This window comes from Lithobates pipiens, unplaced genomic scaffold (assembly GCF_037356315.1).
Source record: "Lithobates pipiens isolate NorthernLeopardFrog02 unplaced genomic scaffold, aLitPip1_a1.2 Scaffold_13, whole genome shotgun sequence".
NCBI classification, from domain to species: domain Eukaryota; kingdom Metazoa; phylum Chordata; class Amphibia; order Anura; family Ranidae; genus Lithobates; species Lithobates pipiens.
The window spans coordinates 323,441,650-323,454,897 of record NW_027507718.1 but is presented as its reverse complement, the minus strand read 5'-3'; the positions used below and the strand labels follow the sequence as shown (position 1 = coordinate 323,454,897).

General features: G+C 42.6%; 1 protein-coding gene across 2 annotated transcripts in view; it reads left to right on the top strand.

Annotated features, from left to right (window-relative positions):
* The first annotated feature begins 445 nt into the window (after positions 1–445).
* Positions 446–13,248, top strand: part of MAML3 (mastermind like transcriptional coactivator 3) — a 470,120-nt gene continuing 457,317 nt past the window's right edge. The window contains exon 1 of one of the 2 annotated variants that reach the window (XM_077476932.1): positions 446–1,038. In XM_077476932.1, coding sequence (XP_077333058.1) covers positions 505–1,038 — 534 coding nt within the window. In that variant the 5' untranslated portion in view covers positions 446–504. The remainder of the gene's footprint in view (positions 1,039–13,248) is intronic. The other variant, XM_077476931.1, reaches the window with a different exon arrangement.

Genomic DNA, 13,248 nt, shown 5'->3' with positions numbered 1-13,248 from the left:
CATGACCCCCAACCCCCCACCACCTTCTCTCTTCTTTTAATATTCAAGAGATCCACCAAAAAAAAAAAAAAGTACTTTGGACGCCTTGCTGGAGACAGCAGTAAAGTTTGTTGTTGGGGGTGCCGGTATGTGACCATGCTGGGACTGGGGAGGAGGAGTGAGTGGAATGTGTGTGTAAGTGTAGTGTCCACCTAGAGATCGCACACTGACACTCAGCATGTGTGGCCACCTTGGAGGTCCCGATCGTTTCTGGGAATGGATCAGAAAAGCTGGAGTGTGGAGAGGAGAAGACTTGGTCATCTGATGACAGCAGCGCCTTGGGGTACCATCCATGCTGGCTCTGCACCCCAACCTGCCTCCTGATCCAGTGTAGCACCTCCACACAAAAAAAAGTAGTGGGGTTCTGAGTTTATTTTATTTTTGAATTTTTTTTATTTTTTTGAGGTGGGGGGGGGGGGGGGGTTTGCAAACTTATTTTCCAAAATAGTGTGCACGGGGACTAGCATGGGGGATTTCGCAGCCCCCGCTGCCTCTACCAACGGCAGCAGTCTGTGCATCAGCAATGCCCTGGGCAGCGGGGCTGGCACCGGCATTGGTAGTCACAGTGGTAATAATACCCCTCCCAGCACTGCTGCCCCCAATGCGCCGAACAATAGCAGCAACGTGAGCATTCCAAAGCACAGCACCGTGGTGGAGAGGCTCCGGCAGAGGATAGAAGGTTGCAGGAGACACCATGTCAGCTGTGAGAGCAAGTATCATCAAGCCCAGGCCGAGCAACTGGAAATGGAGAGAAGGGACACGGTGAATCTCTACCAGAGGACACTGGAGCAAAGGGCCAAGAAGTCAGGCACCGGCCAAGGAGCAGCTTCTACCGGCTCTGCTGCGGCTCCGAGCGCCGGGGCTGGGGGCAGCAAACAACAGCACCAACAGCACCACCATCCTCCTCCTCCTCCTCATCACCACCACCAGCAGCAGCAGGATGGAGGAGAGCTAGCGGCCAGCGGCACAGCTGAGCACAGGAACCACACTCTGATCATGGTAAGAGGGGGAGCTAGTGGGCACTGGTGCTCCAGCTGGAGTCTCATTGCTTGGCATGAGGGGGGGAAGGAGGTGGAGGGAGGGGGTTATCCCGTGTGTTTTCTGTTTTCAGAGCGGGGTTAGGGGTGGAGCTAAGAGAAATGGGCAATGCCTCCAAACTTTCCAACTCTTCACAACTTAAGGCAAGGCTGCTTTTGACAGCCACTGAACCTAGTTTGAGGGCACTTGCTTTTCCAATGGCATTGGCTGTAGGCTACTTGACTAGTTGTGATGGGGAAAGCTACCTTAGATTTAGATGTGAAGATGGCACTTGCTTTTCCTATGACATGAGCTGTAGGCTACTTGAGTAGTTGTGATGGGGACAGCTACCTTAGACTTAGATGTGAAGGTGGCACTTGCTTTTGCTATGGCATGGACTGTAGGTTTCTTGAGTAGTTGGGATGAGGAAAGCTACCTTAGACTTAGATGTGAAGAAGACACTTGCTTTTCCTATGACATGAGCTGTAGGCTACTTGAGTAGTTGTGATGGGGACAGCTACCTTAGACTTAGATGTGAAGGTGGCACTTGCTTTTGCTATGGCATGGACTGTAGGTTTCTTGAGTAGTTGGGATGAGGAAAGCTACCTTAGACTTAGATGTGAAGAAGACACTTGCTTTTCCTATGACATGAGCTGTAGGCTACTTGAGTAGTTGTGATGGGGACAGCTACCTTAGACTTAGATGTGAAGGAGACACTTACTTTTGCTATGGCATGGGCTGTAGGCTACTTGAGTAGTTGGTCCGCAGGCAGCTACCTTAGGCTTAGATTTTAAGATGGGACTTGCTTTTTCTATGTCATGGGCTGTAGGCTACTTGTGTGGTTGTGATGGGGACAGCTACCTTAGACTTATATTTGTAAATGGAACTTACTTTTCTTATGACCACTGACTGTAGGCTGCTTGTATAATTATGTTGGGGACAGCTACCTAAGTCTTATAATTGTAGGTGACACTTGCTTCTAATGCTATGGGCTAAAGGGTTACTTGTGAAGTTGTTCTTCTGGGGACAGCTGCCTTAGACATATTTGAAGATAGCACTTGCTTTTCATATGACATGGGCATAGACAATGCCTCCAAACTTTCCAACTCTTCACAAGTTAAGGGAAGGCTGCTTTGACAGTCAGTGAATCTACTTTGATGGCACTTACTGTTCACATGGCATGGGCATGGGCAATGCCTCCAAACTTTCCAGCTCTTCACAAGTTAAGGGAAGGCTGTGTTTGACAGCTAGTGGATCTAGTTTGGTGGCACTTGCTTTGCCCATGCCATGGGCTGCAGACTCATTGTATATTTGTTCTGGGGACAAGTACCTTAGCCCCACAATTGCAGATGGCACTTGCTTTTCCTATGGCATGGGCTGTAGGTTACTTGAGTAGTTGTTCTGGGGAAAGATACCTTAGACTTATATTTAAAGATGGTAGTTGCTTTTCCTATCATGGGCTGCAGATTCATTGTATAGTTGTTCTGGGGACAGCTACCTTAGTCCTATATTTGGAGATGGCACTTGCTTTTCCTATGCCCTTTGGCAGTACCCTGTTTATATAGTTGTGTTGGGAACAGCTACCTCAGTCCTATATTTGTAGATTGCACTTACTTGCCCTATGGCATGGGCTGCTGCTTACTTTTGTAGGTGTGTTGGTGACAGCTACCTTAGTCCTGTATTTGTAGATGCCACTTGCTTCTTATGCTATGGGCTACAGGTTACATGTGTGGTTGTGTTGGGAACAGCTACCTTAGTCTTATATGTCTAGATGGCCCTTGCTTATCTTATGGCATTGGCTGCTGGGTACTTGTATAGTTCTGGGGACAATTACCTTAGTCCTATAATAGAGGATGGAACTTGCTAATGCTATGACAATTGGCTGTAGGCTACTTGTATAAATGTGTTGGGGACAGCTACCATAGTTCTGTATTTGCAGATGGCACTTACTTTTCCAATGGTATAGGCTGCAGGTTACTTATGTAGTTGTGTTGGGGACAGCTAACATAGTCCTGTATTTGTAGATGGCACTTTCTTTTCATTTGGCACAGCCTATAGGTTACTTGCAATGTTGTTCTGGGGGCAGCTATTTTAGTTTTTTTATTTGTAGCTGGCACTTGCTTTCCCTATGCTATTGGTTGCTGGCTACTTGTGTAGTTGTGTTGGGGAAAGATGCTATAGTACTGTATTTGTAGTGTGTGTGTAGGAAGTGACAGCTGAGGAAGGTCTTAGTGTCGATTTTGTGCCTTGTTAGAAAGTATTTGCTTCTGGTGGTTGAATGATGGTACAGACTGGTGTCCTTGATGCTTTGCTGTTGTGTAGTCCTTGGCAGGAAACAGTCATGATACTTCAGCTTTATCTCCTAAGTGGCTTAGCCTGCCTGAGTGCAGCACTGACTTGTAGACTGATCATGTAACAATGGACAGCCAGATTCCAAGGCATTGTGTGGGCTATGCGCTGTCTGCCATTAACCCCTGCTCTGATCTCATAGCTCACTGAACTGAGCAATACATGACTGGGGGAAACCGCAGATCATGCCCTTTACTATTTCATCACTCTAGCTGTGGATTGCAGCCTTTTACTCTAAACCTTCCAACACTGATATGTGCTTATCTCTTTCTCTTTGTATATATGCATGTAAAAAAAAATATATATATATATATATATATATATATATATATATATATATTTATATATTTTTTTTTTTTACCTAATAATATATAGTACATAATAATAAAACATAAAAATAAAGAGTGTATGTATGTGTATATATATATATATATATATATATATATATATATATATACGTTATATAGTACATAATAATAAAATATAAAAATAAACAGTATATATATATATATATATATATATATATACTGTTTATTTTTATTATTTTGTACTATATATTATTATGTAACTATATATATATATATATATATATATATATATATATATATATATATATATATATATATATACACTATTTATTTATTATTACATAATAATAAACAATAAAAAATAAATTTATATATATATATATATATATATATTATTATTATTATTATTATTATTATTAATAATATTATTAACTCTACATCTGAGAACACAGGTTATGGCAACATGGTCAGAGAGCTCAGACTTGTCATATCAGAACTGTATAGCTATAGGATCATGGAGTTCTGACTTGTCATATCAGACTATGTAGCCAGTAGATTCAATCAAAAGGTTATACGCAGCCATAAAATGAAGATAAATCTCTTTTTATTATATGCAAATTTATAACAAAAATTACATAAAAAATATTTTTTTAGAGTCCTTCTTGCTTCTGCATGACCAAAAAATGTTTCCATGTGGACATTGTGATATAGTATTTTTGATTGTATGGGTGCCCATATCCTTTTGTCTTCATCTGCTAGTTATTTTGTATCCATATTGGATAAGTCACCTATAAATTGTGTTTGCCCAGGACTGGGTAGTCCAGATAGTCCTTCTATATCATTTCAGAACTGTCAGAAAACTTATTACAGTCACAAGGCTGAAGAACACATTGACAGCACAGTGTTATAATTCAGTCCTGGGTATTCCTAGGAGCACTTTTGGACCACATGAACTCTTCAATTGATGGCAAATGTCAATGCCACTTCACCTAACCTTCCGCTTAGGGATCAGTAATAGTAACTCACTCCTTGACCTTGCATGCAATACAAAATAAATACAGGTCCTGATCTCTATAAATGGGATCTATTTCTTGAATGATTGTAATCGGGTGCGTATTGTATACGTAGTGTATTTTCCATTGATGGTGTGAATATTAAAGGCTGCTCTTGTTCTTCCCATTGCACATGTTTGTAGGCTCTGTTGTGTAAGAGGAAAGCAGCGTGCTAAATGTAGACAAGTGAATTTTTGTGGTTAAATAGAGTCATGAGCCGGGAGGAGCTGTGGGCTGGGGATGGGGTACAAGTGTAAAGTGTACATCTTCTGCTTCAGTAATCAGGACACTGTCAGAGCCCAGGCTTGGCTGTCTGCTGCTCACTTGTGAGTGGCAAAGTGTGTGTGTTGTGGGGGAGGGTTGTTTGCACAGTAGTGGCTATTTTCCCTCGCTCCCTCCTCCTTCCCTCTGACTCTGATGCTGTTAGACTGGTAAGATATCTTACAGGAAGCAACCCCCCCCCCCCCCCCACCACCACCACCCCCCTCCTTTTATTTGGCTTCTGCTGCATTAAGGCAGAATCAGCCCTGTTCTTCCTTCATATAATGCTCTAAAGAGAAGATCATGTCTCTTCAATGCTGGCTGTTTAATTCCAGCAAACACCCAGGCTTTCGTTTATTGTCGCCAACAGAAAAAGGCGCGGATCACATGGTATACCGCAAAGATCAAGAAATCATATGAAGATAGAAACATCCTTTTTTTTTTATTGTAGAATTTTAATTCTGAATAATATTATGCTTTGTGTCCCAAGGTCTATAGACATTATGATGTGGACTCCTTTATTTGTCATGATGGGTTTGATGGAAGTGGCACATTTCACAGTGTGGCACAGTGGCACAGTTCACATTGTGGCACAGTGGCACAGTTCACATTGTGGCACAGTGGCACAGTTCACATTGTGGCACAGTGGCACAGTTCACATTGTGGCACAGTGGCACATTTCACAGTATGGCACAGTGGCACATTTTCCAGTGTGGCACAGTGGCACATTTGACATTGTGGCACAGTGGCACATTTCAGCGTGGCACATTTCACAGTGTGGCATTGTGGTACATTGTCATATTTCCCATTCCAGTACAGGATTTCCATTGTAGAACATGCAATGGGGGTTATTTACAAAAGGCAAATCCACTTTGCACTGAAAGTGCACTTGGAAGTGCAGTCGCTGTAAATCTAAGGGGTAGATCTGAAATGAGAGGAAGCTCTGCTGATTGTATCATCCAATCATATGCAAGCTAAAATGCTGTTTTTTATTTTCCTTGCATGTCCCCCTCGGATCTACAGCGACTGCATTTCCAAGTGCACTTGCAGTGCAAAGTGGATTTTGCTTTAGTAAATAACCCCCAATGAAAAGGTTTTGTGTTGTATACACATTCTAATGGCCATATTTATTAAACAAAATGTATCGATTTGGTTGGCTCTGTTTGCTTACATGGGTATATCACATATTTTTATAATATTATTATTATTATTTATATATTGTTATTTGTTACAGTGTTCTTGTTCTTACAAGCACCATCATATTGCACAACTTTTAAATCAAGACTTAAAGCGAAGTTCCACCCAGAAATTGAATTTTAAACTTTGGATCCCCCCCCCCCCCCTCGGTGTCACGTTTGGCACCTTTCAGGGGGGAGCAGATATCTGTCAAATCCAGGTATTTGCTCCAACTTCCAGGGAGATAAACACCATGTCCAGCAAATCCTTCTCCCCCTCCCCCCCCCACTTTCTTCTAGGAGACACACAGGTCCCAGAAGACAGCAGGGACCAATCAGAATGCGTAGCGCGACTCATGCATGCGCAGTAGGGAACCAGGGGTGATGCCGAACATCTTCACTGCCTGGTTCCCTTACCAGGAATGAAGCTGAACGTCTTCACTGCCTGGTCCCCTTACCAGGAATGGCGGCGGCAGCACCCGGGAGATCGGCTTCAGGTGCCAACGTTGTGGGCTTCCTGGACAGGTAAGTGTCCTTTTATTAAAAGTCAGCAGCTACAGTATTTGTAGCTGCTGACTTTTATTTTTTTCTTCTGAAACTCCACTTTAAAGTGATTGTAAAGGGTCACCTTGTATAACAACCCATTCAGTTTTCAGTTTAAAACAGAAATGAAAGACAAAACATTTTTGTATAGATTTAAAAATACATTATAAATACCTTTTTTTCCCCCTTCTTTGTAAGTCAATCACTTTCCCTCTGTTCTCAGCTGCATAAGAGCTTAGGAGAGGAGAAACCACAGTACACTGAGCTTCCCAGTGAATGGCTGTGCAGCAGGGGCATGTCAGGTTTATTGGAGCAGAGAACACTATGTTCCCAGCATGGCCAGAGAACTGACAACGTTGTGTTCTCCTGCTTAGCGTGGTCAGCTTTTGATAGGAAAGCAGAGGGGCTGACAGGAACAGCAGGGATTTCAGATAAAGGAAGCATATAAAGAGAACAAGATACTTTCTCATACAAGTACATGGTACAGCAGGCACATACCAGCAATATTAAATGCTGGGGTAACTAACAATTTAACTGTATTTGAGCACAACAAACTGAAACTGCTATTTAACAAATTTTTAATATTCAAATCTGAACTCTGGGCAATTTACTTACCATGCAGTGGGGCACTGCATGGGTTGACAGCTCATTTCGGGCTAGGGGTTCAGAGAGCCGAGATATACTCACCTAGTCCTCCCATCGCAAGAGTGGTTCCTTCCCCCTGCCCCCCCCCCCCCACGGTCCCGTGGTCTTGTGTTGTGGACTGTTCCTTATGTCATCATGCCCATAGACCGTCTCTGGATGTGAAAATATCAGGAACAGGCCACCGCTGGATGTGGGGGTGTGCCGTTTTCAGGAGAATCAAAGGCTCGGCTGGGCATAGGCGCTGTGTTCACCCCTAGAGAATATGAGCAGCTAAACCATGCAGTGCAGGCACAGCCCCACTGCACGGGGGGGAAGAAATTACCCAGAGTTGGGCTTTATAGCAAACCCACTAATCCATCCATCCATAGCTCATTGCTTTATTTTGTTTTAAATCACTTTGAAAACGTCCCCTCCCCCCTAGCATTTCTAGCCACAGCCATCTTGAGTAAGCACAGATAATTCATGTGGCATTTACTTCATGGAATCCATCTGCCCTTAGCGCAGGCAGGCAGATAGGAGGCCGTGCTTAGCTGAGAAAGCGTCTTCTCATCTCCTACAAATGAAAAAAAAAATGCACATGAAATCTCCTGGGATGTATGATACCATTTTGGCCTAAACAGGAAAAAAAATAATATACTTTTATATCTATTTACTAAAGGCTAGTAGTATAAGGATTACAATGAATATTGAATGAGAAAATTACGTTCAGCTTTAAAGGAAGTAATGTTAAAGAGGAAGTAAACCTTGATGGGTTTTACTTCCTCTTTGTTTCCCTGCAAAGGTAAAGCATAATGGGCTACTATGCATCTCATAGTAGCCCATTATGTGTCACTTACCTGACACAGGAGCCTGTGATGTCACCACTGTCCCCTCTTCCACGGAGCGTCTATCTTCTTTCGGGTATTGCTGCTCCAGCACTGTGAGTGGACAGAGCAGTGATGACGTCACTCTGGCGCATGCGCATGGGAGCTGTCGGTGACGGCATGTTAGCCTTCACTAATGGCTTACTCAGTGTCCTTGCGCCGTAGACATCAGTGCCCTATTTTTGTAAAATATCTCCTTAATCGTGTAGGTTAAGGAGATATTTGTTGCACCTACAGGTAAGCCTTCATCTAGGCTTACCTGTAGGTTAAAGTGGTCCCAGAGGGTTTACAACCACTTTAAAGAGGAACCAAAGGAATGGGATAACTTTATACACTTAGTTTGGACTAGTTTGGCTGAAACAAATGATGCAGATGCCTCCTCCATGTGGTCGATGGTGAATCTGTAATTTAATGTTGTAGCCTATGCAGACTCTTCCGGAGGTTGTTCCAGAGATTTCCCCGTGGTGTATAAATCATGGAAACTTCCAAATATTAGCCGTGCCTCCACTGCAAGGGTTTGTTTAGGTCTTGGAGACATGAAAAAGATCTCCTTACCCAATCCTCTGCTCCTCGGTGCTGCTGGACTGGTCCCTCCAGCATCTTCTCCCCCGTGCTCCAGAGGTCTAAGTTCCTGACATCATCAAGACGCCGATTCCATAGCCCTGCATTGGACTGGATAACACCAAGGGACAGTCCATAGCCGAAGCATAGGGGGGCAGAGGATCGGGTGAGTAAAAGTGCCTTTATTCTCCCCTAGACGAAACGTGACCTTTGCCAGTTAGCAGAAGCCTTGTATCTATTTTATTTTTTTAAATGAATACAAGGCTTCTTCTGATTGGCTGGGGTGGAAAGGTAGGTGACATCACAATCTCCACCTCATTAAAAAAGGCTCCTGAGTAGCAGAGGTCTTAGAGCAAGTGACTCTCTTTATCTAATATATATATATATATATATATATATATATATATATATATATATATATATATATATATATATATCTAATATATCAAGAGAAAGTCAGTGGAGAACCCGCTGGATGAGGATGGCTCTTCCTCTATATAGTATTGGCTACAACAATGAATCTGAAGATTCACTATGGAGGTGGCATGTGCATACTTGGCATGTGTCAAACTGGCCCAAAGAAAATATATAAAGTATTTAATGTCTGAACTTAACGTCTGCAGCTTACTGATCCTTCGATGGACTAGTGCAGGGATGGGGAACCTTGGCACCCCAGATGTTTTCAAACTACATTTCCCATGATGCCCAACTACACTGCAGAGTACTTGAGCACCATGGGAAATGTAGTTCCATAACATTGGGGTTCGCCATCACTGGACTAGTGGATGCATTTGTTTTTGTTTTTTCCTTTATTTTTACCAGTTTATGCTGCTGTTAAAGCAGAGCTCCACCCAACAGGGGAAGCTCTGCTTGTTTGCACCCCCACCACCACTGCCACATTTGGCACTTATGTGGGGGAGCAGGTACCTGATTTTGGGAGGTACCTGCTCCCTCTTTCAGTTTAAATCGCCGCAGCTAACTGAGCTTGAAGTTTGCCCCCATCATTCCCCCACAGACACATCACAGGTCCCAGAATACTACGGGACCTTTCATAAGGCGCTGTGCGGCTCACGCATGCGCAGTAGGAAACAAGGCTTCACTTCCTGTTTCCCTTATAACAGATGCCGCCACCTTCACCCAAAGCCGATTAAAGAATCGGCTCGGGTGAGGACATCGGGGGTTACCTGGACTTTTAATATAAGTGTCCTTATATTAAAAGTCAGCAGCTACAATATTTCTAGCTGCTGACTTCAATTTTTTTCTGAAGGAGCCCGGAGCTCCTCTTTAACAACCTTCCTGTCCTAGGGTGACACCTATACTGAGCAGTGTTATCAGCCTAGGAAACGGAGTGTGAAAAGACTACATAGCACTGTGTTTGGACTACATCACTCCTCCCCATAATAGGGGAAGGTACTTTGTAGTCCATGGAGCTAGCAGGGAACAATGCTAACAGATAACAGTGCAGAGAGCACAGAATAGTATCAGCTCACAAGATTTCTTGCTGGAACAACAGCTAATTTATTTATTTTTTGCTGTTTTTCACATATTAAACAGATGTAATATAACATTTTCAATGGTATATTAAAAAGAAACAAAAAGGGAGAAAATAAGAGAAATTGATTGTCAGCGTTTATAAACCCTCTAATGCCGAGTCCTCATCCGTGACTTATCGTGGTATTTGACAGTTTCAATTGCAGGCAATGGAACCACTCATATTGGTGCGACTCTTGTTGCAGCGATTATGGAAAAGGTTCCTGCACTCCTTTTAACGATTGAATTGCAACTTGCATAGACTTAAATAAAGTCGCAAGCCGCAGTGAAATCGGCAGTGCAAATTATGTGCGACTGATGTGCGGCTTTGAAATTGTATAAAGTAGTGCAATTTCAAACCAGGGCTTAGGGTTCTTGTACACGGATACATTTTCCGTACAGTGTAAGGCCCCCTTTACATCTAGCGATTTGAGATCGTGGGCAGAATCGCTGCGATTCTGCCCGGGATTTCATAATGCGCTGCAGTGCTGGCAAAACACAGCGCACATGTTTGTGTGATACCCAAACACGGTGCGGTTTTGCCATGATTGGCGATTTATCACGCGGCAAAATGCATCGCGAGAAGCTTGTCACTCAAATGAAGCTCCTGCTCTTTTTTGGGTGACGAGCTTCACGCAATGCGATCTGCCACGCTGTAAATCAGGCAAAACTTTGCAGCGTTTTGGTGCTGTTAAAAATAAATGGCACACAAACATGCATGCTGCATTTTGCCAGCATTGCAGTGTGATTTGGAATCACAGGCAGAATCACAGCGATTCCACCCAAATCGCTAAATGTGAATAGGGCCTAAAAACCAGGCACTTTGGAGTCCAACCCGGTGCTAGCAGCCTTTTTCGAAATCAATGACAGGCTGAAATATGCAACGGCTGTGTGCACTCCAAGCAGGGTTACCAACCTCCCGCAGCATTTTTTACTGAGAAAACATGGAAAATTTACTAGCGGAGCACATTTTTTACTGGAAATCTGAGAAATTACAGAACTCCTATTGAAAACTAGCACAGTGAATATTTAAACAGTATAAACATGATATCGAAACACTGAGGATACCTATTACAAAGTCATTTGCTTGATTTACACTTAAAAAGTCAACACAGCATGAAATTATCAGCCCCTGGTATTTACTGGCAGTTGTAAAAAAATCTAAAACTTTTTACTGGCGGTTGGCAACCCTGACTACAAGTCATACTCCCATACAGGGCTATATGCTTACAGAATGTGGACTTTCCGGGTTCATACAGCCCTGCGCTCCGATGTGCATACAGCTCCTGCACTTATCAACTGTTATTGATCTTGATAGTCTGTTGGCAGCGGGTTGTATGCACCTCCTTTGACTCCCAGCTTAGGCCTTGTGTACACTGCTGCTGCAATTTATATTTAACTAATGCAATACGATTTAATTAGACCCATTCGATTTTAGACGACTAAAATTAGTTTTTTTAATCGATTAAAATGTACTGGAGTTGACTGAATTTGACTAAGGCCTCATGTACACTGCTGCTGGTAAACGGATGTTGGGCGTTTTTTTCAACTGCTTCTGAACCCTCCTCTATGTTATCTTATAAGTTCATATACACAGGTTTGTTTATAGTCGTTTCTAGGCAGTTGTGTTTAAAGTCTTTTTTTGGAACCCGAAAAAATGCGTTCAAAAGCTGTGTTTAGAGGCATTTCAAACGCCAAGCGTGGCCAAATGCGGCTAAACATGACTAAACATGGCAACTCATGTTTAGCCGCTTTTCGTTTACATGCGTTTTTCATTTTTGCCTATTTTGGAAAAAAACATTTTTTTTTCAAACGCTTCTAGACGCAAACGCGACTAAACGCGGCTAAATGGCTGTTTTTAGACACCGGTTTCTAGCTGTCAAGTTAAATCTTTCAGGAGAAGTTGAACAACGTCCCATGTACATGGAGCCTTAAACTAAAACAATTGCAGAAGACTAAAATGGGACTAAAACTAAAATGCCATTTTAGTCCTAAGACTAAAACTAAATCAAAATTTGCTGCCAAAATGAACATTGTATATCCGAGCTTTATACTGTTGTATATGTGTCTAATATAGTAGCAATATTACCTCTACTTGGAATGTAAGATTGTGATACAGACATCATTATTGATATACAGGATTTATATAGCTCCAATAGTTTGCACAGAACTTTACAATATAAAAGGGAGACAATGCAGTTACAATACAATAAAATACAAGAGGGTTAAGAGGGCCCTGGTCATAAGAGCTTACAATCGAATACATTTTGTTTTTGTTTTTTTATATTGTCCTTTGCTGTATAGAGCAAGAATGTAGAATGGGTCAGACAAGGCAATGTCATAGGGCATCTAGTAAGGGTTAATTGTTGCATGGAGCAGACCACTAGTAATGTGCTGTACTGTGTGCTAGCTACTGGAATTCATCCACCACCAGTGAGGCTTCCAAGCCTTTGTGTCCGGTTATCCCCTTGTCTGCTTTTCAGTTGCTGGATGTGGAATAGGACGGGGAGGAGTCTCTGGGCGCGCGTCTATCAGACACATGTTTTTTATTTTTCCCCTTCTTTTAAACAGGAAGCCGACAAGCTAACTGAAACCGAAGATATCACAGGCTGCAGGCACAAATATGTAACATTAGCAGAGCTTGCTGCTGCTTTTCAGGATATGGATCCATGTCTCTGTCATTTAGAGGCACAGCGTTTCATCTTGTGCCCTGTTACTTACTTATTACTTTGATTTGACTTGATAATCTGCTTATTTTACCTTCCTTCACATCTATCGACAGGCTAATAAAATTAAATAAAACCTTTCTTGTTTCCATTGCACAGTGATGTCATCACTGGGTGTCTGTGGTTCTCTATGCGATGCAGACAGATCAATGCTGATGGAAAGGACCAGACGTGTCCTG